The sequence below is a fragment of the Pogona vitticeps genome, chromosome 12 (genome assembly GCF_051106095.1).
Source record: "Pogona vitticeps strain Pit_001003342236 chromosome 12, PviZW2.1, whole genome shotgun sequence".
NCBI lineage: Eukaryota > Metazoa > Chordata > Lepidosauria > Squamata > Agamidae > Pogona > Pogona vitticeps.
The window spans coordinates 23,736,061-23,762,814 of NC_135794.1; the positions used below are offsets into that span (position 1 = coordinate 23,736,061).

The 26,754-nt window shown below is 48.3% G+C and overlaps 1 protein-coding gene across 1 annotated transcript; it reads left to right on the forward strand.

The window, feature by feature from the left end:
* The first annotated feature begins 1,048 nt into the window (after positions 1 to 1,048).
* On the forward strand, positions 1,049 to 25,576 carry HDGFL3 (HDGF like 3). The gene is made up of 6 exons (XM_078381155.1): positions 1,049 to 1,218; positions 17,359 to 17,435; positions 19,739 to 19,877; positions 21,057 to 21,215; positions 21,961 to 22,107; positions 23,679 to 25,576. Exons 1-6 carry the CDS (start codon positions 1,135 to 1,137, stop codon positions 23,682 to 23,684), a joined length of 612 nt encoding a protein of 203 aa, XP_078237281.1. The 5' UTR covers positions 1,049 to 1,134; the 3' UTR covers positions 23,685 to 25,576.
* The last annotated feature ends 1,178 nt before the right edge of the window (positions 25,577 to 26,754 follow it).

A 26,754-nucleotide genomic window follows, 5' to 3' on the forward strand; every position in this document is an offset into this window, starting at 1 on the left:
AATAGAAAACAAAAGAAAAATAAAATAAGATTTTAAAAAATAAGATTAAAATAAAACAAAATAGGAAAAAAATAAAATAAAATGCGCACATATTTTAAAAACCTTTCGGATTCCAGCAGGTTCCATTTTGGGTTTATTTTCTAAATATTCAGAGAAATGCAGATCGGAACCTTCCCCCCCCCTTCCCCACCTCTCTGTGTGTTTGTGTGTTGCTGTTTTAAAAAAAAAGGAGATAACGAGCCACCTTCTTCTTGCTGTTTCTGCATGTCATGGAAACCTTCCCATGTTACCTAGAAAAATAGCAGGAACCACACGGAGGGCAGGCAGCGAGCGAGGAGGAAGAAGAAAGAGAAAGCGGGGCGGACGGGGGGGGGGGGGAGAAGAGAGAGAAAATCTGAATTTTTGCTCGCTTGCTTGCTCGCTCCCCTGCCAGAGAAGCTCCGGCGGCCGGTTCTCCCTGCCCGGGGAAGGCGTCCGGGAGGCCCCGGCGGGCGAGGGCGAGGGCGAGGGCCGGTCCGGCAGCGCCGAGGCGGCGCGGCTACAGTGTTGCTCTCCGGGGCCACATTGTTTCCCTGCGCGGGGGAGGGGAGGGGAGGGGAGGGGGGCCTCCGCCTCCTGCCCCCCCCCACTCCACACACCCCCAGATCCCACCCCCGCCCCCCCCCCTTTGGCGGGCTCCGGAGCCCCCGATCCTTGGCGGCCTCCGCCTCCCTCGCCCGCCACCCCCTTTTTGCACGCACGCACAAACACACACACAGAGACACACACACTCACACTCAGTCACACGCGCGCACCAGCGCTCCCCTCCGCTCGCTCGCCTCCTCGGCCCTCGAGATCTCCCGAGCGCGATCGTTTCCAGGGGAGGGGAGGGGAGGGGGGGTCGGCTCTTCTCTCCGCCGGGCTCGGGAAGCGGGCCGGGGGTGGGTGGGGGTGGGGGTGGGGAGGGGGGCGTAGCGGTGGCGGCGGGGGGGCGGAGGGGGAGGAAGGGGCGGCGGAGGAGGCGGCGGCGGCGGAGGCCTCGCTGGGGTGCCCCCGGCGGCCTCGGACTTGGGGGAGGCGGGAAGGAGGAGGAGGAGGAGGAGGAGGAAGAGGAGGGGAGGAAGAGCAGGAGGAGGAGGAGGGCAGGAGGACCCGATGGCGCGCCCAAGGCCCCGAGAATATAAAGCTGGAGACCTGGTCTTCGCCAAAATGAAAGGCTACCCGCACTGGCCGGCCAGGGTGAGTAGGAAAAACCCTTTTCAACCCCCCACCCCACTCCAGGGGGGGCCCTCGAAGGGCTGGGGTGGGTGGGGGAGAGAGAGGGGGCCGGCGGGGAGGAGAAAGAGAGCAGGGCGGCCGAGAGGCCCAGGGGCCTCGATCCCACCTTCGCCCACCCCCCATGCGCGCAGACAACCGGCCCTCTGGGGCCCATCTTTCCTCTCTCTCTCTCTCTCTCTCTCTCTTGGGTCCCCCCCTGGGGCCCCCTCCCAAATGAAGCCATTGCCTTGCACGAGGAGGGAGGGGAGGGACGCGCGCGCACACACACACAAACGCCCCCACGCCTCTCCATCCGAGCCTTTCCTCTGTTCTATACACACACACACACACACACACCGGGGTGGCATCATTGAGGGAGGGAGGGCAGGACGTGGCTCCCCCCCCCCCGCACGCTCCCTCCCCCGATCTTCCTCTTGATCGTTCCCCCCACCCATCGAGGGGGGGCAAGAACGGGAGGGGGGCAGGGAAGGAAGGCGAGCGAGAGAAAGATGGTGGCGAGGACCCGCCGGTGGCACCTGGAGTATTGTTGCGAAGAGAGGAGGCGGCCGAGACGGCTCTGGCATGACAATGATGCTGGATTTATTATACACGCTCCCCAGCACAGCTGCCTCTCGCTCTCCCTCTCTTTTCACTCAACGCCCCCCCCCCGCCTGCAAATACGGGCGCCACCCCATCCCCCAACCCCTTGGCTCCTTTGATCGCGGGGCAACAGAAAGGAGGTGGGTTGGACGGGGGGGGGGGAGAGAGGAAGGGGGCCAGATCTATCCCGCCACGCACACCCCCCGTGCTTCTAATAAAGGAAACCATCTCGGGAAAGGTGGCCAAAGGAGGTGGGGTGAGGGAGGGCAGATCCGGCGGCGGCGGGGGGGGGCGTAAAACACCCCAGTAAGCTGATCCTTGAATAGGGTAGGCGTGGAAGGGTTCCCTAAAGGTCCAGGAGGGAGGTGGGGGGGTGTTTATGGGGGCGGGGAGAGACCAGGTGCCTTTAGGGCGGGGGTGGGTGGGATCTGGACAGGGCCTGAGTTATAAGGATGGGGGGGGGGAAGGGGTTGAAGTCTGCCGCCTTTTAGGATTTGCCTCCTCCCTTGGTTTGGACAGGATTTGGGGGAGAGGGGGCTCAAAGGGGGACAGGGTTTGCCACCACCTCCCCCCCCCCGTGGTGGGCTTTGTCCAGCTGTGGATGCCATTTGTAAACAGCTTCTGCCCCTCCTGGACTTGCAGTCAAGTTTTTTTGGTGTGTTTGTGTGTTTGATTGACTGGTTTTGGATGCATGGGCGGGCCAGCTTTTATTTTTGCGTTTGGCCCTTCATGTCAGAGGCTTGCCTCCCTGGAACTAAGAGGGGGCAGAGCCGGGGAGTTGCAACTTTTCTACGGGTTCCCTTTTTTGCTATGTGTTTGGGGTGATCGCTGAAATATTTCTGCCCCTCTGCAAAAAAAAGGCCACTTAAAACAAGCTGCAGTTACAAAGAAAGGGGGTGTGTGCTTGTGGTTTTTTAAGCTTCTTAACAACCTTAAAAGAGGCTACTAAAAGAGGCTCAGATGTGCCTAGTTAGGAAGGAAAAGCCCTGATGTCTGCATATTCTGGGGGGGGGGGGTGCTCAGACTCGTTACATAGAGTGTTAGCAGTGAAACCACATCTGCTCTCAGGATCCATCTAAGAATAGATGATAAGTGGGAGGTCATGTTATTGTAGTCCATCTTTATTCCCCTGGACTTATCTTTCTCCAAAAAGTAGTATTTTAAGGAGGGGCGCTGAGCCTCAAAAATAAAGAATCAAATCAACCTTTTTGCATATTAATCCCTCAAAAAAAACGATCAGGCAGCATGTTAATGAGAAAGGCCCTCCGCCCCAAGACCTTGCAGGGGGAGTGGCAGATCAGAGAAGACCAAGCGTGGACAACTTGAGGTTTTTCAGATGTTGTCCCTCATCATGGACTATGGCACTGGTTCCCAACTGTGGATCCCCAGATGTTCTTGCACTACAACTCCCAGAAATCCTGGTCAACACAGCTGGCAGTGGAGGCTTCTGGGAGTTTCAGTCCAAGAACATCTGGGGACCCCACGTTGGGAAGCACTGCACTATGACGACTAAGGCTGATGGCGGCTGTATTCCAACAACATCTGGACTGTATCCAAGTTGTCTCTTCCTCAAGTTGATGAGACCATGTTACATGGACCAAGTCGGTTTTCGGTGTTTGGTCTCAATTTTACTGCACGACACACAAAATATGCATGTTGTTGTCTTACCATTACGAGTTGGTGGGGTCAGAACCGGTCTTCCCTCCTGAAATAGCTTGAGATCGCGTTGAGCCCAGAAAAGGATAGTCTGGGTTCATCTCCTTAATCAAAAGAAAGTTAAGAAGGGTCATGGGGTGCCTGCATCCAAAAGCATGGGAAACATCCACATGTTGATGAAGTCTGAATCCCAGGTGGCTCCAGTCAACACAATCTCCAGTCAGAGAGGGTTGGGGCCACCATCTAACAGCAACTGGGGCTGTGCATGTTCTGGACCCCTGTCCCGCTCTGCGATTCATTCACAGTTGGTCCAGAAATATGGATTTCTTTTCTTCCCAGTTGGGTTCCTCTCCAATCTGGAAATTTCCTTGGGGACCCTTGGCTGGTTTCCAGTGATTCCAGTCAGCGAATCAAATGTTTTTGCTTACGACTGAAACCCTTCTCAACAGGAGCAACAAGAAGATACACGAGAGACTAAATATGCAAATCTAATGAATGCAGGCTTTAATGGGGTTCACAGTCATTATCTGGAATGGGAAGAAGTGATTCAGATCCTCCTTCCTCCTGAGAGAGGCAGGACTGAGAACTTTGTCCAGCAGCCTTTCTGGTCTGAAATCAGCTGCTCAAGATAGTGGGAGTTGAACCACTGTTTTCCTTCCCCCAGCAGTTTGGTGGCGCTATTGTGGCTATCCTGGGAGTTGTAGTTCGGCCGGAACCTTTGGATTTCCTTTTATAGTTCTGGCAGAGAAGTCGTAAGTCTTGCCAAACTAAAAATCCCAATCATCGCACAGGATGTCAAACAGTTCTAGCCGTGTAAAGTAGATCTACTCAAACAGTGTAAAGAAAACTCATTGGCGAGTTGAAGAAATTGTTTTCTAGACCTCTAGCATTTGTAAACCGTAGTGTTCAGAGAGGGAACATCCAGAGGTGCTCGGAGCTGGCGTGGTGAAATGTTTGGTGGGCTCTAGTGAGATCTGAGCCACGTTCTAGTTCCAGCTGAGCCACAGAAAGCGGGTGGCCTTTTGTTAATCGTGGTCTTCCAGTCATAAGACGGTTGTGAGAAGCAAAGACGAAGGAGCCATGTATGTTGCCTACAGTTCACGAGGAAGAAGGGTAGGCTCTATATGAGAAGTACTGTGCTACTGGTAACGCTGGTTCTAGAACAGTGGTTCCCAACTGTGGGTTCTTGGACTGCAATTCCTAGCAACCCTGGCCAGCACAGCTGGTGGTGAAGGCTTCTGGGAACTGTAGTCCAAGAACACCTGGGTTCTCCATGGTTGGGGACCACTGTCCTAGGACATCACCTGAAGATGCATGATATAAGCATCCTTGCAAGTAGGGATCTGCCATAGGCCGTGGCTCAGGACCGTAGTCCTAGATGAGTTAAGCTTTTAAGGCCAAACGGTAGGGCATTGTTGGAGGAGATCCGTGGAAGCTAGTGCCTCTGTGTACCTGTTGTCCAGATCCTGTAAGGTCTGTTGGAACTGATGAGAGTATTAACGTGAAACTAGGCCAGCCAACATTCTCAGCGTGAGTGGCAAGCTCATTGCCCCCCTCTCTAGAAGAGAAAGAAGGGGCCACTTTTGTAGTTGAATCGGGGATCTGTAGTTTGAATGATGAAGAGTTGGGTGCTTTGCTAGGAGGCGTGCTTTCTAAGGACTACCGGTCCCATAATTCTGTGAGAGAGGAGGGAGGGAACCGTGGTCCCTAATTTTGGGTCCCCAGGTGTTTTTGGACTACAACGCCCAGAAGCCTTCACCACTAGCTGTGCTGGCCAAGATCCGTGGGAGCCGTAGTCCAAGAACATCTCAAGGTTGGGAACCATGGGTGTGGAAGGGACGCTTGGCTGGCAGAAGTGACAGGCTGAAAGCCCGCCCTCTGTGTGAACATGGGCTGCCTCTTTTGGGTCCCCCTTTGGGAAAAGATGTGGAAAATCCTTGGAATTTGGTTGCCTGTCTTCACACAGGAGAAGGGGGGTTGCTCTTCAGTTAGAGGTATGATGCTATCCATGAATGCCGGAAGGTAACTCATTTCCTGGCTGCCTCTGTTGGCTTGCTTCTGAGTGACAGGCTGTGGGAATCGTGAGGAGGAAAAAGTTTAATCCATTGAAATATAACCTCAGGAAACTGCCAGTGGCAGGACAGAGACCAGCCTAGGATAAAGGATGCGCTGAGAGGGTGGAGAGAACAAAGGACCTGATTCGCCTTAGCCTATAGGACAACCACTGGCCCAGGAGATAAGATGGGCCATGATCGGCCACCTTTTATGGTGCAAGCCTGCAAGGTTTCACAAAGACCTGGCTGGTTTTGTTGCTGTTATTCAGAGAGCTGAGCTACCCAGTAGGGGCACAAGTAATGAAATTTCCCTGAGCTTCCCACCCCTTGAGGACTGGCGCCATGTCACAGCAAACAGCTTCATTCCAGCTGAAATGGATGGGGTTAAGTCCTCTTGAAAGCCTTGGAACATCTCTCTGCCACCAACGTTTTATTTATTTTAGCCACGAGAGGTTCTGAGCATCATTGCGCCTGCTTCTCGTATCACCAGCCAGGATGGCTCGGGCCTCTGAGATCTAGAAATCTAAAACACCTGAACAGCCTGCAGGTGCTCAACTCTACGACTGGTCAGTGAGCTTCGTGGCCATGGCCACCTTTTAAGGAATTCCCTTGGTTTCAGCAAGACACCTGCCACCATGCAGCTTGGGGTGGATCAAGGCCCAGAGGAGCAAAGGCCTATGAATCAGCTCGATTGTGAGTCACTCTGCTTGTCCACTTAGGGCCAGTGTTTGGCCTGGCAAGGCAGACCCTGACGATTCTCCCGTTTCACATCCACAGAGATTTTGTTTTTTCCAAAATCCTGCAGTGGAAAAGCTAGGAACACAATGCGGGCCTTTCTTTACAGGAAGCTTGCAGACTTTTCCACTGAGTGGTGGCTCGCTCGCAGTCCTTGTGATTCTTAAGAGGTCTTGGGCTCCCATTCCCCAAATTCCTATCCGTTGGCTGCGGTGGCTGAGGGTCTGGGGAACCGGGTCTGCTGTTTTCTTCTCTGCATCGCTGGCGCGATCGCTGCTGATGCACCTTTAGTAGTTTTCTCTCCCCTTCATGGAGGCTGATGGAAATGCGAAGGAAGGGAGAGGAGAAAGTCAAGGATGTGCCTGTTCCCATCTTGAGACACACCCACATGGATTTGACACAAAAGTAGGACACGTTGAAAGAGTTAAGTTGAGTAGGGAACCCAGTGTGGTGTAGTAGAGAGAGCGATGGACCAGGACTCTGGAGATGAGGGTTTGAATTCCCCCCTCAGCCATGGAAATTGACTGGGGGAGTCAAACTGGTAGAAGCCCTCCTTATCTCACTTATCTTCAAAGCCCTGGTAGAGTCACTACGCATTGGTGATGGCACATTGTTGTTTAGTCATTAAGTCATGTCCGACTCTTCGTGACCCCATGGACCAGAGCACGCCAGGCCCTCCTGTCTTCCACTGCCTCCCGGAGTTGGGTCAAATTCATGTTGGTCGCTTTGATGACCCTGTCCAGCCATCTCGTCCTCTGTCGTCCCCTTCTCCTCTTGCCTTCACACTTTCCCAACATATGGGTCTTTTCCAGGGAGTCTTCTCTTCTCATGAGATGGCCAAAGTTTTGGAGCCTCAGCTTCAGGATCTGTCCTTCCAGTGAGGTTGATTTCCTTCAGAATGGATAGGTTTGTTCTCCTTGCAGTCCAGGGGACTCTCAAGAGCCTCCTCCAGCTCCAGTTAGTTTTGATGGCACATAACTAACTAGAAATCATGGTGGGGAATGTATGGCTCCTGGATGTTGCTGGGCTGCAGCTTTGCGTCGCCCCTTAATGTTTGCTGTGCTTACGAGAACAAAATGGGAGTTTCGGCCCTATCTGGAAGGTCTGGAGGGCGGCGTGTTCCTTGCGCCGGCTCAGAACCCCTTTCCTTTGCATGAGGGTAGGTGGGGGTGAAACGCAGAAGGAAAGCTGGAGTAATTCTGCCCTTCTTGAAGTCTTTCCAGAGGTTTGGCCTCAGGATGTTGGAGTTTGGACTCTTGGCCTGGCCCGGCTTTGCTTTTTCTTTTTAACATTCTTAGGCGGCTGTGGTGCGTGGGCTCCAACTTCGAGACTTCATTCAGCCAAGAACTTACTAAGTTCCATGAAGTCGGCCGCTGACCCACAGTGTCACCCTCCTCTGCTTTCCTGTTTTTTTTACTGTCTGGGGTGATTCACCGAGAGCTTATCACTAAGGCAGAGTTAAAATTTGGGGGGCGAGGCACCCCTGTCATACAACCTCGAGGTGGGAGGGATTTCCAGATCGATGGATGGCAGTTATTTTTTTACCCAGCTTTTCAAGAGGCAAAGGTCCCAGAATGAGTAACATAGAATCTCAATTTAAAAAAAAAGTAACAAAGGAGACCGTTGTTGCCTCTAGGTTTGCCATCTGAGTCATGACATAAAAGGAAAGAGGGAGGCGGAGGGAGAAGGAAAACAGGCAAAACGTGAGCTGCAGTTCTTAAGCTTAAAAAGTTATTACAAGAGTTTAGAGAGAGGCGTTGCCAATACTTTGCATTGCCATTCCTGTTTAAACTATCATTGCGTTTTGAAGGAGGGATTATGTACTTCTGGTTTAAAAGCCTGTGTTTGGCATGCTGGGAGGTTCTGGATTCAATCTCTGACCCAATACTGTATATTTAAAGCTATATTGGGTTCCGATGCCAGCTGGCCTGCACCCAACTTCTTGGCATCTCCTAACCAAGCGTGTTAGATTAGAACTCCAGTGACATACAGCTGGCATAGCCAGATCGTGCTGGCTGTGGACAATGGGAGTTGTAGTCCAGAACATCTGAAAGCCCCCCCCCCCATTTGCTGGAAGTGAGCATGGACGAGATGCAGCTAGATGGTCTAGCACTTCCTCTATTGACTTTACCTGCAACCTAATGGCAATGAAGTATAATTAAATCCCATTAAAGTCATTTGCAAACATGGCCTTGTCATTCTACTGGGGGGGGGGTGTTGGGCTTTTCACCTGCAAATTTATCTGGTCACCGATTTGGAGAAAGTATTCTCACAAACCTGGGATGTTTTGAAAATTAAAATAAATAGACAAGCCGACTGCACAGCTGCATAGGCAAGCTGCTTTTCCATTTAAAAGCCACTTCCCTGTTAAGCTAGGCTGATCAATTGCAGCAAAAGCTTTCAAATCATCTTTGGCTGGGTTACTTGCCTCCTTTGCTCAAGCCTGGTATCCTGGTCCAGACATTTTACTCAACCGCAGAAACATTTCCTGCCCCTTAGGTTTGAAATAAGAAATTGGCTTTATTGGTGGAATCGCAAGCTCTCTTTTGCTTAACCTTTAAGGCTGCAATGTTTACCCCTGCCCAGCCCCCACCAAAAAAAAAATGTTGAATGTGGTGGCTTATGCTTTTATTAGGCCACATCCTGCTTGTTTATTTGCGTTTTCAGGAAACGCTTTTAAAAAAATATTTGAAATATTTGAGTTTTCCTTTAAAAACAAAAGAAAAAGAAAAGACATATTTGGATGTTTTGGGGAAGCAGCTGCTTCTAAAGAAAGCACCAGATATTGCATAATCGGTGGTATCATTATGAGCACTGCCTTTGAAAATGTAAGTCAGTTGTAACTATGACTGCCTGGAAAAGTGGCAGGCAAACAAGGAAGCTGTTGTCGTAACCATATTCAGTGTTTGCTAAATTAATGCAGACGAAGGTTTACTTTTCCACGGCAGATCTAACATGATTCTGCACTCAAGTGTGTCGCTCTCGACACCCTGCTTGCCACGGATCTCTCCTGCTCTGGCATGTGCTCCATGCCCTCCCGCGGCTTTTGACTCCTGGCAATCCTAATCGGGTTCTTGGGGTATCTGAGACATTTAAGGGGATGGCTTTCCCATTGTCACCCCGCCCCCCGGGAAATTTCCATGGCTCAGCAGAGATTCAAACCTCAGGTCTACTGAGTCGTAGTCGGTCTCTCTGTCCACAACGCCAGACTTGACTCCAACCCCATACAATTGGCATTTCCTGCCTGATGGGATCTGCTTTCTCTATGGAAGTCTGAACTTAATATTACTGGTTTCATGTTTTTGTCTATGTGGCAGCGTGTTTTTGTTACATGCCACCCGGTTGCTTCTGAGTTACGGTAACCCTAAAAGGGCTGGGCTTATTTATTTCTTCATCTTTTGTTCCGTTTTTGAAGTATGTGAGATGTTCAAGGAGTAGTTTTACCAGTGCTGCCCCTAGTGAGTTTCCATGGCCACGTGGGATTTGAACCCAGGTCTTATGAATCTTAATCCATCACTCTATCCACTGGGCCACACTTGCGCCTTCTAATGCACCACAAGCCTGATTACGCAGGATATTCCGGAGTTGCCCAGACAAGAGTTGTGTCTCTCTGCCAAAAGAGCTTCCATTAGAGTGTGCCATCCTCTAATGGAAGTGTTTCACAAAAACCAGATCTGGCCAAGTGGTTTCCACTTGCATTTGTCGGGGTGAAAGCAGCCCATGGTAGATTCCCAAGGAGGTTTCTTGAGCCCCTGAGCCTGCTAAACTCTGCCCACTCTTGGAAAGAACATGCAAAGCCGGCTCATGCCAAGTGAAACCTTTGGTTCACTGGTCCACGTCGCCTCACTCTGACTTGAGGAGAGCCTTCAGCACCTTGGAGAGCTCTCTAAAGTTTGGACTGAAGAATCCAACTCTGATTCTCCGCACCCGGAGCCACTCTCCTCCGCAGGCAAAGTCTGCTGTTCTCGTGTATGCAGTCCTAGGAACGGTGTGCTGACTAAATAAAATACTGTTTTATTTTACTTCTCTGCATTACAGAGCTGGAGCTCAATGCAAGACATCAAGTGAACAGGGATGCTGAAAAGCATTTCCTGGACTGAGCCCCAGAAAAGCAACAAACTTTATGATCATTGGCCAAACATTTTATCCATCATAACAAAATTGAGAAAGTCTTCTCCTATTTCTGAAGCACAGGACACCTGGGCCACCTTCTCTCCCGAGCCGTAGCCGCAGGGGTTGGAAGGCTCTGCAGCCAGCCACAACCCACTGTTCAAGATGGCCCACCTTCTTGATTCCTATCCCTCTTCCTTGCCCCATTTAGGTTCCTGATTAGAGACGGGCACGGACCGCCTTGAGCAGTCTTCCCTGAGAACCAGCACCACCAAACACAGTGGCCCGGATCCGACTCAATATTTACAGGCACAGACCTCCAGATGTGATCTGATGAAGATGTGGGTTGTGTGTCTGATGACGTACAACGGGCACACGATCAAATCATCTTTCTGCCGTTGGAGCCCTGCGTGAGTGTGTCAATATTGAACCGGATATGGTCCATGAGTAAAGTAGGCTCCTGCAATAAATGTTCATCAGTATTATCTTCCCCTTTATCTTCTTTCTCTCCTTGTGATAGATATTTCAAAGTTTTACTTCTTATGTCTTTCTGAAGTTATATCTTATCTCAGCCTTCAGAGCGCAGCGAAAATAAAGTTTAAATAAATGGACGTGGTGACCATAAAATCCTTATAGCTAATACAGAATTCTCATTCATGGTGGTCAAGTGGACAAAATTATATTTAATTTGTTCCCACAAATGTTGATAACATACTCCCCTTTAATTTTTTAAAATTTTGATATGGAAATTGTGCTATTAAGTGTAACAGCATCTGCGAAGCCAAGGTTTGCTTATTTAATTTGTTCTGTCCCTAACACTGGCCTGTCTTGGAAGCTCTGGATAATGCAGTTGTACTAATAATGAATTTGAACAAAAGAAAATTAATAAGACCATGTATTGTAGATTTAGGGTCCTGGAGGTCAGTGTGGTTGAATACCTGCCAGAACGTACCGTTAGGTGGGGGACAAATTGTTGATCAGAGTCTCTGGATCAGTATTATGTTACTCAGTGTCACTAGGTGGCAGTAAAGTAGACACGTTATATTATATGTACAGACACTATAGATCAGAGGTCTTCAACCCCCGGTCTGCAGCACGGTGCCGGTCCATGGCCTGAGCAAGACCGGGCCGTGGAAACAGACCTCCCGCCTCCCACATGCACCCGAGAGAGAGAGAGAGAGAGCGCCCACCCAGGTGTGGGGGAGTTGCCCTGCCTTCCTCAGAGGCTCAGCCGGTCTGCAGTCCCAAAACAGTTGGGGACCACTGCTATAGATAGTCCATATCTGGAAGGAGTGCTCCCTCAAATGTCATAAAAGGTACAATTGTGAAAACACATTATAAGGAGAAGCATGTGTATCAACAACATCTGTGAAATGTAAACAGCCTCCATTGCACATCTGATCTTGGAGGTGTACATAGAGAAGATCACATTGATGGAGAGAAAGGGTTGTAAGAGCAGGAAAGAAAACAGCTTTCTGAATATGTGTTTTGGCTCAAAACCTACCTTGGGAAATTGTTCTAGAGCCCTGGTTCCCAAACCTGGTCCTGTTATCCAGAGTGTCGGTAAGACCTGACAGATGTGCAGCCAGTACACTTTGTGAAATCAACCTCTTTTTTTGTTATCCTTTCCTGGTCAAACTGACTATTCTGTGAGCTGTTTGACTATTCAAGTCAATTGCACCACTCCCAGGTTCTTGACATGTCAAAGCTGCTTAAACGAACCCTTTCTTTTCCTCATGTGAGTCAAAGGCAGCAAGGATCTTCCTGATTCCTTGCAAAGAAACCACTCACGACTTAGTCCAGTGGCAGTGATTCATTTCTGAGCAGAATCCAGAAAAAGGACTCTGTTTCTCTGCCCAAGAGCTCCAGATGTGGAGCCGCTACGACTCGGGAGTGGTCAGGATAAACTGTGGCCGAAAAGGGTTTCGAGAGTAAGAGGAAGGAGGTACGTTGCAGACGAATGAGCAGAGCTTGGCATTACTGGCAGTTTTTCCTTATAGGATCTACTTTCTCTGTTGCTCAGTTTGTTAAATTTTAAACAGGCCAGGTTGGGGGGGGATGGGATATAGGAGATATTTAGAAAAACGATGGTCTACTTTTATGCCACGGAAATGGCCTTGTGATCCAAGCACAGACTTCAAACCTCGGGACAGGAAATGTGTGGGCTTTTGAAAGCTATGAAAACTGCCACCCCCACTGTGGCACCTTCATTGGCTATGCTGGCAGAGATTAATGGGAGTTGTAGTCTAATTGGGATGTCAAGCCTTCCCCACTCTCCCCCCTGCTTTGTAATTAGAGATTACGAATCCTCCCAAATCCAGCTTTCCACCTTTAAAAGAGCACATTCCCAAGACCTTCATTGATGCTGCTAAGATAATTGTCAGGCACTGTTCTCAGGGCGAATGCGCTCCCCTCTTCTGTTTTAAAGCAATTGTGAGTAAATAATTTAGATAAATAATAAATTAAATAAATAATTTAGCCCCACCCATTAAATTGGCTCCCACAGATTAACGAACGGACTGACTCATCTCGTTGGCTGACTTTTCCTTTAACGCAAGTTTATAGCAGAGAGCTTGTGTATCCGATAAGAAGAGGGTATCAAAAAGAATAGTGTCTTCGTGACGGAGACAAGAGGGCCGACTGGTCTTTTTGTTTAATTTTGTTGATTTTAAATATTTTTTTTATCCTGCCTTTCTCCTTTAAAAGGACCCTTAAAATTTAATCTGTATGCCACCTTCCTTCCCAAATTGGCACTCAAAAGTACCAAGTGTGGGACTCAGCCCAATGACATTTCAGGATTGATCGAGGGAGCAGGTGGACGTATCGCAGGGTTATCTGTTTTTCCCTTTGAAACTGGTATATGGCAATAAGCAGGAGCAACAATAAATAAATAATCCACGAGCAGCAAAAGCGATGAAATAGCAGGTGCCAGATATTAGATGCCAACAGCAGAAAGAGAGGAGGGGAGAAACGGCCAAGATAAGTTCCTTCGGCCATTCCCGGACTCCAACTTTCAGATTCTGTGACACCGCGTGTTTATTTTTGAAGGATGTGCTTGCTTTGAGACGTAAGGGTTTCCAAACATCTCATCTGTGTTCCATTGCATTTCTGGAATCATTTCTTTCATTCTCAAGGAATCCCGCGCAACAGCATTAAACGCAGATACAAATCCGTTTAGACTGAACCTTACAAGGTGCCGCTCCTGTGCTCGTGTGTGTGGTTTCACAGAGCTAGCGCACAGCTGTGTTGTGATGTCTGCCACAAAAGAAAAATCCTTTTAAAACTACATGTTTGCATTTGGAAACCAGAACCTTGATCAGGAGGAGGTAAAGTTCTAAAACAGAGAAAAATCCACAAATAAAAGCAGATAGTGGCAAAATCGTAGAGCAATGGAGGAGGAGGAGACCTGAAGAAATGTCTTTAGAGGAGCAGACGTATTTGGAAACTTTAGGGAAGGGAAGTGGTGGCCACAAAACACTTCCAACCCCACTAACGTTGTTTGTGCTGTATCCCTGTGGTTGAGCAAGTGTCTCCCTGCGGTCACTCTTGACCTCTAGGATGGGGTTTACTCCAGACTTCGAGAGAAAGTGTTGAGCCTTCTTATACAGAACATTTTCAATCAGCTATTTTAAATGAGCATGCTGAAACCATTTTTACAAGTTCCATCTACTGTATATAGCTTTGGGCAGGGACCTTTTCCTGCATTTTCCTGGCCAAATTTCCTTGATTGGTTGGACACTCTCCTCCTTCGGACCAGGGGTGGTTTGTCGAAGGGAGTGAACCGCTTTTAAAACCAAACTGGTGATGCTTTTTGGTACGGTCTGCATCTGCTGTGATGCGGCTTCCTCTCTTTTTCTGTTCCAGTTGGGGACCGTCATGGGGGAATGGCAACCTCGTCGATCCATTTCTTCAACCACCACCTTGCCTTCCGGTTTTCCAAAATGTCAACCTTAGGTTGCCATTTCTTACCTCTCGATTGTCCAAGGGGAAGTTTCTCCTCTGTTCTACTCTGGTGGAGACCAGTCGTTTGATTTAGATCTCGTTTCCCATGGCTTACGTACTTCTTTACTAAGGGGGGGGGGGAGAGAGAGAGAAATATCTCTATCAGGATGCTGTATCTCAAGATATTTCACCTTGCTGGGGTTTTATCCTCTCCTGAGGTGGGGCCAGAAACCAGAAATCCACAGTAGCCACCTGCCAGGTGTGAAACACCCTCCCCGGGGAGCCCAACCTGGGGCCCTCTTAGGCTGTTTTTAAGCACAGTCAAGACTGTTTTGTCAGGTATGCTGTGCTTTGAAGTGTTTTCTTCCCTTCCTGTGATGTTTTAGCAGTCCTCACAATGCCTGCTTTTGGCCTCCAATGTTGTTCATCTGTTGCCGGTTTGGAGGGTGGATGGGGGTGTGGAGTGTGAAGGCACTTCTTTTGATTTTATTTCTATTTTTATTGTCTCTCGTCTTCTTCAGCTAAGGGCTCCTAATGTGACTGTGAGGTACATAATGATGTCTTGTCATGAGGGAAGTGTCGCTGGCAGTGGCAGGTAGAAAAAAAATCCGGGTTCGGGACAGTAACGAACCATCCCCCACCCCACCACCCCCAAAATCCAAGTGTGTTTGTTATTTCATTGTTCTCGGGAGGGCTTTGTCGGCCCGTTTCCCTTGCCTCGGGCATCAAACTGGGCTGCGACAGCACGAAAAGAAGATGAATTCTGGTGATGCAGCATCCTCTCCATTTCCCGGGTGCCCCAAGGGTGGGTCCTGTGGCCTTTTTGGGGGGACGGTCGTCCCGCTCCTTGAAACAGCTTCCCAATCCATCTCGGATTTTGAGAAACTGAGATGGGGGCGGCAATGAATTTGCCCATCGTCCACAGTTTGGCAGCCTCCGCAGGCACATGGGTTGGCTAGTAGTGGCTGTAGTTTCCTCGCTGGAAGGAGCCGCTTCGTCTTCTTTCCAAAGGAGGAAGAGTCCGAGGGGGCCCTTGGTGCCTCTGAACGCGCCTTCGCCATTTTCATGCCCGTCAGCCCGGGCTTCGCTCCTCCTTTCCTGTGATGTGTCAGGAGCCCCCCCCCCTCGGCGGCCAAACGCCTGGGTTCTCTCTCTTTCCTCCTTCCCTCCCACCCCTCCAAACCCCCCCCCTCGGCTCTGATGGCCACCCTTCGAAATGGCCGTCTCTCTCGGGCGCTCTTGTCGGTGCGCACAAAGACCGGCTTCTTACACCACGGCTTGCAAGGAGGGGGGGCGGCATCAGGAGAGCCGGTTGGGCCCCCTTTCTTGAGGACTGGCAGCCCCCCCCACTTCAGAGACAGGGGGGGCGGGTTGCCTCCCATCAGCATCCAAAAGAAAAGCATCGGCTCACTGGGATGGGCAGGCGGGCCATTTTAACAGAAGCCGCCGCGGTCCTCCTCTCTCTCTCTCTCTCTCTCTTTTGTTCCTGGGTCTCCTGGAATTGGGGGGGGGGGGGGAGAGAGATTTTCCCCTCCTCCTCTTTTTCTTTTTCTTTCTTTTTTTAAAAATCCCCATCAAGGTCTCTGCTGACAAGGAGAGAAAGAGGGAATGGCTGGCGCAACAAAAGCCACGGGTAGCCATGGTGGGCGGGAGGCGCAGAGGGGGGGGCTGCTTCTTCCAGGAATTGGGGAAGAAGGGGAAAAAGGGGGGGCGGGTTTCGGACATAATGGCTGCTTTTCTCCCAGCGGTTTCGGGGAGGGGGGAATCGCAGCAGATTTCTTTTTCCCCGACTTGTCTAAAGAACAGGCCGTTTCCCGGTGGCGGCTCTCGGGAGAGGGTGGGGAAGGGGTGTCCGCAGAGTGGGGGAGTTGAGGGTTATTGGGGGGGCTCTCCCTCCCCACCCGCACCCCCACCCCTCCGTCATGTTGCTCTCCCTGCCGTGCACAGGCCACACAAATATAAAGGGAGAGGTTCGCTTTGTCTGGTTAGGCCCACGTTATGGGGAGGAGAAGGGGGGCGGCATGCCTTCCCCCCCAAAACGCCCCCAACCAGGAGCTTCCTTCCTCCATTGCTGGACCCCTTGTCCTTGCAAAAAGGCGAGCCGCTTGTCACCCACTCCGTAGCCACACTTATTTCAGTGGTTTTAGGGTGGAAAAGGCCATTATTTTATCCCAAAATGTGGGGGGGGGAATATACTTTGCTGCTTGGTAGATGTCCTCTCCGATGCCCCCCTTTTTTTGTAGGGGCAGCCCCAGTGGCTCATCCCTCCACCCACCCTTAAGTTTCCTGTCTCTCCCAGCTGCACGGCACCCGAACCCATTCACACATGCGGCTCTAGGGGAAGCACAGCTGCAGAGAGGAGCCAGATCCAGGCATATTGTTCGGTCACACACACACAAACACAAACACACACAGCCTCCGCTTTCCAAAGAGACCCGCACCCCTTACATAAGGAATAGTCCCCACAAGGCAGTCCCCACCCCACTCCTCCCCAAACTGGGATGAAATGCAATCAGCGGCTTTCAGAAATTACTGTGGGGCTGGGAGTCAGCCAGCAGCTGGTTGCACCTGGTGACGCAAGCCAGTTCAGAAGTTCAATTCCCCCACTGGGAGAAGAGCCAGCCTGGGTAGCCTTGGGCCAGCTGCACTGCCCCAGGGCGCCTCCAGTGGAAGGGAAGGGTAATGCACCTCTGAGTACTCTCTCTCCCTGGAAAAACCCTGGAAAGTCAGAATCCACTTGACTAGTTATGAAGCCACAAGAACACCCTTCCCACTTACTGACATTTTGTGCTGCTAGTTTCTTCTTCTTGGCTTCTTCAGGGAGGGTCGATAAGAGACTTGTCTTACAACTTCGGCCTTCTCTGGAAATGCTGCTTTAAAAACAACCCACTGTCAGACCACCAAGAGGGCTAAACTCCGCACTCGGGGTGTGTGTGTGTGTGTGTGTTTGTGTGGCTTCTCCCATTTTACTGTCCTGCTGGCTGCGCCAGAGTTGACCGGCAGACGTCTGTTTTTTGCCCTACAGATCGATGAACTCCCCGAGGGAGCTGTGAAGCCTCCAGCAAATAAGTACCCCATCTTCTTTTTCGGGACTCATGAAACGTAAGTGAACCCGTCGGAACCCGATGTTCCTCTCTTTGACCTTAGCGTGTGGCCGAATCGCTTGCGCCGATTTATTCTATGCATGATGGCTGCCTGTTTGCTGCGGGCTAGAACAGTGGTTCTCATCCTGGCTCCCCCGAATGTTCTGGGACTCAAACTCCCAGACGCCTTCTTCACCATGAGCTGTCCTGGACGGGGTTTCTGGGAGTTGAAGTTCACGAATATCTGGGAACCCCAGGTTGAGAGTCATTGGCCTAGAACAGACAGAACATGTGGCGGTGGCCTTGGAAATATTGTGTTCCACAACACCCTGTTCAGTTTAGGGCTGAGAATCATGCAGCCTTTTGCTCTTGGAGGAATAGGAATATGGGACAAATCTTCGGAGCATGGCGATAGGTGGGAAATCGCTAAGAATGAAAAAAAAAATTCTAAGCACTCTTTACACACGCACCCCAGCTCAAAAATTAAGACTTGTTCCATGGCTCTCCTATAACTTCTTTGAGAAACCTGGTGGCAATGTTCATGGGTCTTCTCTTTATTTTCACAACCACCCTGTGAGGCAGGCCAGGCCGAGAGGGACTGAGGGGCAAATAGGGATCTGCAACCGTGTGCCTATGTTCCTTAACCCAATTCCATTAGGAAGAGCCAGTGAGATTTATGTAAGTATTGATTCATCGTTTGGCAGTTGATTCAAGACATCTACTCTTGTTGGAATACTAACTTGGCTTCGGTTATGAGCCAGTACTCTCACAAATGCAGCATCCATGACACCGCATGGGGTGCCCAAGCCTCCCTAAGGAGCACTTAGCACTCAGTCAGAGAGTTTCACAGGCCACTGACCTACCACATTTGCGCTAAGGCAAGTTCCAAGACCTCAGCAGGGTGTAGCGTAACCCCCTTGAACAAGTCTGACCTTAAACTAACACTCTACTTTTACCCAGTACTTTGCAAGTGCTGTTCAAAAGACGGTCCTTTGTAAGAATTTTTCATAATTATTTTTATTAGAAAACTAGAGTTTCATAGAATCAGTTTATATTGCTCAAGCTTTAGCCTAATTACAATTAAATAAAATAACTAATCCCCATTAAAGTAAAAAATACTGCTAAGGTGGGCTAGCCCCACCTCCTTCTTACTCTTTACTCACATTCTTTCTCCTTCAAGCCACATGCTCAAACCATCAAGTTCTTTTTCTCTCCCATCATCATGGAATCAAACCTCTCCCACATAACCCATCGTCCATTTTCTACGTTCTCCAACTCCTCCCTTCTTCTTGACACTTCATGGCTGTTAACCAATTAGCCTCAAGGGGCTGTAACCCCTTCTTCTGCCCTCCATTCCCATGGAGATCCAGATGTTTTATCTCTTCTCCCATTAACTTGGAATGTTGAGTCTTCCATGGGCCTCTTGGTCCAACCTTCAGCTTTATCTCGAACCACACTGTACCGGTCTTCAGGAAAACATAGCACTTAGAAAAACACATTCCAGTGTCTCTCAAATCATCTTCACGCAGAACCTGTCTGACTCCATCTTGCATTTCTCTGACTACATAGCCCACACTGCTTCAACTCCATCACACTGCCTGCCTCTGAACAAAGATTAAAAATAAAAAAAGAATAGAGCACTAGCCTCTTAATTGCTCCTCAAATTAGTGTCCTTATGTCAGTTCTGTTCCAGCACAGCGGAACACCCTCATTATGGTTTCCTGTCATTATATTTTGCTTTGCATATTGCTGTTCCAAATAAACAGTAAAAATAACGCCAGGAAAATAGTCCTGCAAGCCTTCTTCTCCAAAATGCCCGTAGAGATAGAAAAACCGGGCGCAAGACGCTTTTAAAGGAGAAATTTAAAAACTATTCATTCCTAATCTGCCCACTGTGATCAGCAGGTAGCATCCTCTTCAGCATACAGCCCTCTTGTATCTTCCCACCAAGGCAAAATAGCTGTGTAGGAGAGAGACCTGGCTTTGTTGTATGGACTATGACTCCCAGAATCCCCTAGGGTAGCACAGGATTCTGGGAGTTGTAGTCCAAGCAACACAAATGGGCACATCTGTACAGGAACTTCCGGTCCATGCAATCCATGGTGTCACCACCGGGGGGCAGATCCCACTCACCAATCATCTGCAGATTGTCATCCTAACCGTGGAGATAAAAAATAAGTAAACTGAAGAAGACATCTTGGATTTATTTGGGAAATCTCCACGAATGGATGAATTTTGCTGAACGAAGCAGCAAATTTTTATAATCCGTTAAGGGAAGGTGAATAGCCCTCTTGTTTGATTGCCTCCTTTGTTAAAACGCAGTGCATTTTTGGGGCCGAAAGATCTCTTCCCGTACAAAGAATATAAAGACAAGTTTGGGAAATCGAACAAACGAAAAGGATTCAATGAAGGCTTGTGGGAAATCGAAAACAACCCCGGTGTCAAGTTTACTGGATACCAGGTAAGGGCGGCTTCATTTTTTAAAACCTCCTGGTGTCATTTCTGTCTTTTGTGGGGTTAATTTACCCAGCGGTAGGCCAGGTGATGGTCCGAGGGGTCCAGAATGAGCGGGCTGGGTCACATGGCCACAGTGCCGTCTTCCGCTCCTGGGTGTTCGGCTGTTGTGCGCAAATTCCACAAGGATGGATGTGAAAAATCCAGAAGCCGAGCCATGTCCCTCTGTCTGGCTTTCGCCGGCATGGCTGTGTGGCTGTTTTGGGGAGACAGAGATGAATCTCTGAGAGATGGATGTGCCTTTCTTCCCAAAATGGACAGCTGGGTTGAGCACAGCAGCATCTCAGCAGGAGAGTAATGTGAGATTCTAACCATTCTGCTAGGGCCTGTTACTGTTATTTATTTATTCAAACTATTTTTACTCCGCCTTTCTCCTTCAAAAAGCAAGTTACAGCAGTCAAAAGACAATATTGGAAGTGTCACCCTTTTTCCTAGCGAAGGTTTTTCTCGTAGAGATCACTGCTTACACTACGTTGCTATACAGGCAGAGTTTTCTTGTTATCAGAGACTCCACAGGATCCTGGCTGTAAACTTAAACAGTAGGAAGAGACCTCAAGGATATCCACCTCTTCCAGTGCATGCTTTTCTTATAAGGGGAAGAAGGGAGTCTTTGCAGTGGGTTTGCCCTTCCCATTCACCTTGATAGACAGGAGCTGAAGACCAATCCCTTTTCAGGAGCTACCACCTCCCTCTAGTGGCGAGAGCAACCCAGCATTCCAGTTCTTCCTAATGTTGAGTCAGAATCTCCTTTCTTGTCCTTTGAAATGCCTTTGTTCAAGCCCTACCCTCTGGAGCAGCAGGAGAGACTTGTGCTTCGTCCTGTAGCTTCTTCTCAAACATCTGCTGCAGTCCAGATGTTTTGGACTAAAGCCCCCAGAAGCCCCCAGCCGGCTTGGCTCGTAGTGATGGATTCTGGGAGCTGAAGTGGAAAACTTAAGGTTGAGAATTCTAGTGTGACGTGAGATAACTCTTTGAGGAATTGGACGTTGGCCATGGTATCGTATCACCTCTCAGCTGACTCTTTCCAAAAAGCTGTACAGTCAGTTGAGCCCACGTTGAAACAGTAGGGGCGCCACACTAGCATTGCACAATGTGTGTGTAACTTGTGTGTGGTTTTTTTCCAAAGGCGATTCAGCAACAGAGCTCATCAGAAACTGAGGGAGAAGGAGGGAACACGGCAGATGCCAGCAGCGAGGAGGAAGGCGAGCGGGTAGAAGAGGATGGAAAGGGGAAAAGGAAGAACGAAAAAGCGGGCTCAAAACGGAAAAAATCCTACACTTCAAAGGTAATTGATGAGCTTCTCCGCTGCTGGCATTTAACATCTTGTCGTTTTAAGGACCATCTGCAACCAGATCCGTGAGGGTTGGACAGATACTGATGCTCAGGAAAAGCTTCTTAACTGTTAGAGCAGTACGACAACAGAACCCAGGACCTCAGGAAGTAGCGAATGCTCCAACGCTGGAGGCCTTCAAGAGAAAGCTAGACAGCCATCTCTCGTCAGATCGGTTTTTCATTTGGATTCCTGCCTTGAGCAGGGTGTTGGACTTGATGGCCTTCTAGGCCCCTTCCAACTCCATGCTGTAATTCTTTGCCCCCCAGAAATTGGATCGACTGCTCATTTCACCAGCGCTAAACCCCAAAGCATGAAACTTCTTTAGCCCTATAAGCCATCACAGAGGCTTTAGACCCGAGAGGTGGAATTATAGCCTCTTAACCAGTTGCTGATTTATTTATAAAACTACTTCGATGTCCTGTCTGATAGGGTATCCAAGTAGGACTCGAAATCTGGATTTCCAACCCCTGCGGAGCCACGGACACGCACTGAGGTGCGCATGCGCGGCAATGATAAAGCTGCTCCCTAGAACATCCCACCTTCTTTGAACGTCCTGTGACGATTCCCCCTAAGTCAGATGGGGGTAGTCGCATGGCGATGTCAGAATCAGCGCTCGTGGTCTCGTGGGATTCTTTAAGTCTCCTTATAAAATACACATTCTTTGTTTTTACTCTCTTACCTCGATGGATCTCCTTAGAAATCTTCCAAGCAGTCACGGAAATCTCCCGGAGATGAAGATGACAAAGACTGCAAAGAGGAAGAAAACAAGAGCAGTTCTGATGCTGGGGAGGCCGGCAATGACACGAGGAACACTTCTTCAGATTTGCAGAAAACTAGTGAAGGGGTAAGACTTTCTGAGGTTAGAATCCCGTTTATCTAGGGAGGGACAGACCGGTCTCTCTAGCCATCATAAAGGACGGTTCTTGGGGTTGGCGCGGGAGTGCCAGGGTGTCTGCGGGGCACATTTAAAAAGCATGATGCAGTAGAATCTGGCTGAAGTTCCACAGGGATGTGGCTTGGAAACTATGGAGTTTCCAAGCCAGATCATAAACAGAAAGCATTTCACGAATAAAGCCTTTATGATAGGCAGGGCGGTGCAGAAGGTTCAGAGGCCAAGCTTGGTCTGCGAGATCCAAAGTTGGTCAAACTCACCCGGCCAGCTTGGTCTGTGCCTCTTGGCCTGGCCTACCTCACAAGACTGTGGTGAAGGGAAAAGTGGGAAGAGCCACTTATGTTTTCTCGAGCTTGCTGGAAGGAAAACAGGACCCAAAATAAAAGAAATAAAAACTGAAGAGGCGAGAGCATACTCGGGGAGAAATACCCTCCTCCGTTTCCTGCACTCCTTTGAGGGCCAGAAGGGTTTAGAAATACAAACCTTCAGAAATGCAAACCTTTCTGTACAATGTGTATTTCAAGTGGGGCGTATTTCTCTTTCATGTGAGTGTAAATATAATTCTCTTTTATTTACTTATTTTACTTCTGTGCTACCACACTCCTAATTACTGGACCTGGGGTGGCTCATAAATGGTGGTGTTTTTTAAAAAAAATTAAAGCACAATAAATTATTACTTTGGAAAAGAATTAAACATGTATAAGCAAGCTGTTTGAAAACACCTTAAAAGGCAAGTTAAAGTAAGAACCCATATCCAGGTTTTGCCCATCGTTCTTAATCGTAAGTAGGCAGATCCTATTTGATGGCTCTTCTTCCATCTTCCCACACTACTAAAATGTTCCTGATGAAAAATAATAATGCTTAAGGAATCAAGTTGCAATGGGACCCCGTATCTGCGGGATCAGGAGCCGCTGATTTCCTTATCCACAGTCTGAAAATATTAAAAATAATAAAAGAAAAATCCTAGAAATAGATACTTCTAAAGATGAAGTTATCCAAACTGGCCGAAAGAGAGAGAGAGAGACCATGCTATGTATGTTGTTGCTGTTTAGTTAACTCGTGTCCGACTCTTTGTGACCCCCATGGACCAGAGCACACAAGGCCCTCCTGTCTTCCACTGCCTCCCGGAATTGGGTCAAATTCATGTTGGTCGCTTCGATGACCCTGCCCATCCATCTCTGTTGTCCCCTTCTCCTCTTGCCCTCACACTTTCCCAACATCAGGGTCTTTTCCAGGGAGTCTTCCCTTCTCATGAGATGGCCAAAGTCTTGGAGCCTCAGCTTCAGGATCTGTCCTTCCAGTGAGCATGCTATTTATCGTGTTTGCTTTAATCTGTGTTTTTCAGCATCACCCATCCGGAGCGGGGGTGGGATCCTACTGTAATTGCCTCTGAGCAATGCAAGGGAAACTCCCTGGAAGAAAAAAAATTCATTGGTTGAAAATGTGTTTGTTTACTCCACAGGATTTTTTTCTTCTTTTTTTTTAAAGACATATTTTCATTTTTTCTTCCCCTTTCTTCCCAGACTTAACCAACATTGGCTGCTGAGTATGAAGGGAAGACACAAGAAAATTTCGTGTTTGGTTGTCTAATATTCTTGGATTTGATAGAAGTCAGCACATCTGTTCATCAGCAGCATATCTGTATGCACATTTAGTCACATTCCTCCTCGTCGGCAAATGAGTTTTCAGCTCCCCTCTCCCCTCCCACCCACCCCCGTTTCCTTTTCTGAACATTGTTTTATTTAATCGCACAACAACGCTCTTTCTTTCTGAAAAAGTGGGACATTCAACAGAATTGCCAGCATCCCCCAGTTTTTTAGGTACCATTCCCATTGGCCCAAATAAAAGGCAAAGCCTATCCCCCCCCCCTTTAAAAAAATAAATAAAAATCAGTCCTGAATTTTGCCTTTCTTTTTAAAAAGGATAAAGATAAATTTGCTCAGAAAATAACCGGTCTCTGGGCCCGAATCCCTCCATGCTGTTCGTCTTTACACACCATGCATTTTTTTTTTTTGGAACAACTTTATGTCCATCCTTCCTTGTGTATTTTTTAAAAGTAAATAAATAAATCGTGGTTTAAAACCCAAGATAGCCACCTGGCAGCCCATAAGCTAGATCTGGTTCCCCGAACCAATTTCATTCGGGACCACCCCACCCCACCCCACTGCCACACTCCCCCTCAAAAGTACAGTCAACCTAGGAGAAAAAATTTGCTTCCCATCTCATTGGTCAGGAAAAAGGAAAGCAAAAAAGAAAGAAAGAATATTTTCAAGTTGTAAGTAATAGGAGATAATTCCCATCTCTCTCTTTTTTGGATTTTGTACGCAATATGTAGATGTACATATTTGTATGTAACTCAGCGCCTGGAGTCTGTTTTCTGTGAAGTCCTGACGTCAAGAGGGCACCAACTTTGTCCATCCTCGAGAAAGGGGAGAAAAACGGGCTTGTGTGCATCAAAAACTCTCCATCCTTTCTCTTCCTTCTAAGAACTGTCTGGAGATTCAAATCGGTCCCCTCCTATCCTATGGAAGTTGGACATCTCTGCTTTTAAAACCTGACAAAAATGTACTTGAGTTGCAATCCTACTCAAAAGGAAAAAAAAAGTCAATATTGTAAGAAAATACCTTTCTTTATTAGAAAATACCTAGCTAGCTATACTCTTAATACTTCTGAAGATCATGATGTAACGTAAATTTCTCTGACTTAGTTTCTATATGTGGAGTTTAGTGGAAGTCCTTTTCTGTTTTCTTTAGAAGAATACATGGAACTTTTTTCCCTCCCCCAAAAGGCCAAGACAAATTTGAACTCAAACTTGGTTTTGAACGCCTTCCGTATTTTTAAGCTTAACGGTGAGACGGGAGCCCTACGTGAAACGAAGCCCAGACTTATCCAGTTGGAAAGGAAAACCGGAAAGGCTTAAGAGGAAGAAAGGAAGAGGAAAAAAGGAAAAGATCCTTGTCATCATTTCGGTTTCGGTTTTTTCTACTTTCAAAACTAGACCTAGACGAGTAAGTAAGCATTCCAAAGTCCATCATTCTGTGTACATTATTGTTGCTATTGTGAGTATAGAGAATTTTATTTATTTTTTAATGCCAGCTTTTATTGTGGAAACATATGGGTTTAGTCCGGTTTTAATCAATCCTTGTTAATGCTTGTCCTTGAAACATCTTTTTCGCGTACTCAAGGTTTGTAGTTGAAAAGTTTACTGTACAAAAAAAAAGGAAAAAAACCAAGGGGAAAAAATTCAAAAGAAAAATCCCACAAAAAAACTATTGTTTTTACAGAATAAATTTATTGGAATGTGTATCGGGAGTAAGGTTTGAGGTTGTAAGCAGCTACGTTAGCGTCGTATTTGGCTTCATACGTGTAATAATGTGAGGTATTCATGTAACTCGAGTATTAAAGCAACGCATTCTGTTAACACTGAGTTGGTTCTAATAGAACGCCCAAATGCAAGGGAAAAATTTGGCTGTTTCTGTCCAGGCCCAAACAAAGGCTGTGTACATTTAAAAAAAAAAACAAATTCATTTGTTCCGTGGTTCTTGATTTATGACTAGTATTTCAAGTAGAGTCTGTGCAGGGCAGTGTCAGCTACTCACAAGAACAGAAATGAAGGGAGCTGTGTTAGCCCACAGCAACAAACCAAAGGAAAACACCCACAGTTTGGGAAGTGTATTCTTATTAAGACCAACCACAATTCCCGCTTCTTGTTCGTTCGCAGAGGGCCACTTAGTTCTTGGCCAAAGTGCACGGAGCAGAAAAGGCAGGTCTCTGCCCTGATCAGGTTGCAGTTGGTTTCAGCTTTGGGCCAGGCAACCGTGGAAGGAGAGAAGGAGCAATATCGAGGAAGAAAGAGTGGGTGTCTGCAACGTTACATTAGGAGTATTCATTATATTCCAGTTTCTGATCAGCTGGGGGCAGGAAGGAAGGGCCAAATAGATTCAACTCGATACGAAACTCGTACAAAGCAGGCTGGGCGGGTAGAGAACCATTTAGAGCTGTCTAAAGCTGTTTAAATCTGCCTTCGGTTACATTTGTAATTGGCTTGTGTGGCCAAAGCAGCTTAGCAAAGTATTCCATATGCTGCGGCTTTTATGCCTTTTGGTCTTGAGACGTTGACTTTGCAAAGATGGAGCGCAGAAATGTGGCCGGACTCTCCCCCACCCCGCCACGCAAAAACCATCAAATAAAGAAAATGGGATTATTGTGAAAGGCCAGGAGTCACCTTCCCCTGCCATCCCACCTTCTCTCTTCATGGCGCTCCGAATACCCGGTTTTGTGGTGTGTTGTGGTCCTCCCTTACTCCAGTGAAGATGCCCTGGGGCAGAAAATGTGCCCACTAGGCCAGCCAAGGGGCCCAACCTCATGATCTATTTAGGGGACTTGAGAGGTGTGCATTGGTACCTAGAAGGCAGAACCCTTTTCATGTTTCGTAAATTCGCGTCGGTGTCACGAATTTATGGTCTGCAGAATTTCTGTCTGCAGTTTTCCTCCTGCCACCTGACTAGGCTGAGATTTTTAAAAAATGGGAGCAGCTGCAAGGCGGCACACTTTTGCATGCCAGAAGTCGGTTTCCATCTGTACCAACGGCAATGCGGG

Coding starts and splice junctions, on each gene's coding strand:
- HDGFL3 (XM_078381155.1), top strand. CDS start 1,135: ATGGCGCGCCCAAGGCCCCGAGAATATAAAGCTGGAGACCTGGTCTTC. Junction 17,436..19,738: donor TTTTTCGGGACTCATGAAAC/GTAAGTGAACCC, acceptor GTTAAAACGCAG/TGCATTTTTGGGGCCGAAAG. Junction 19,878..21,056: donor TCAAGTTTACTGGATACCAG/GTAAGGGCGGCT, acceptor TTTTTTCCAAAG/GCGATTCAGCAACAGAGCTC.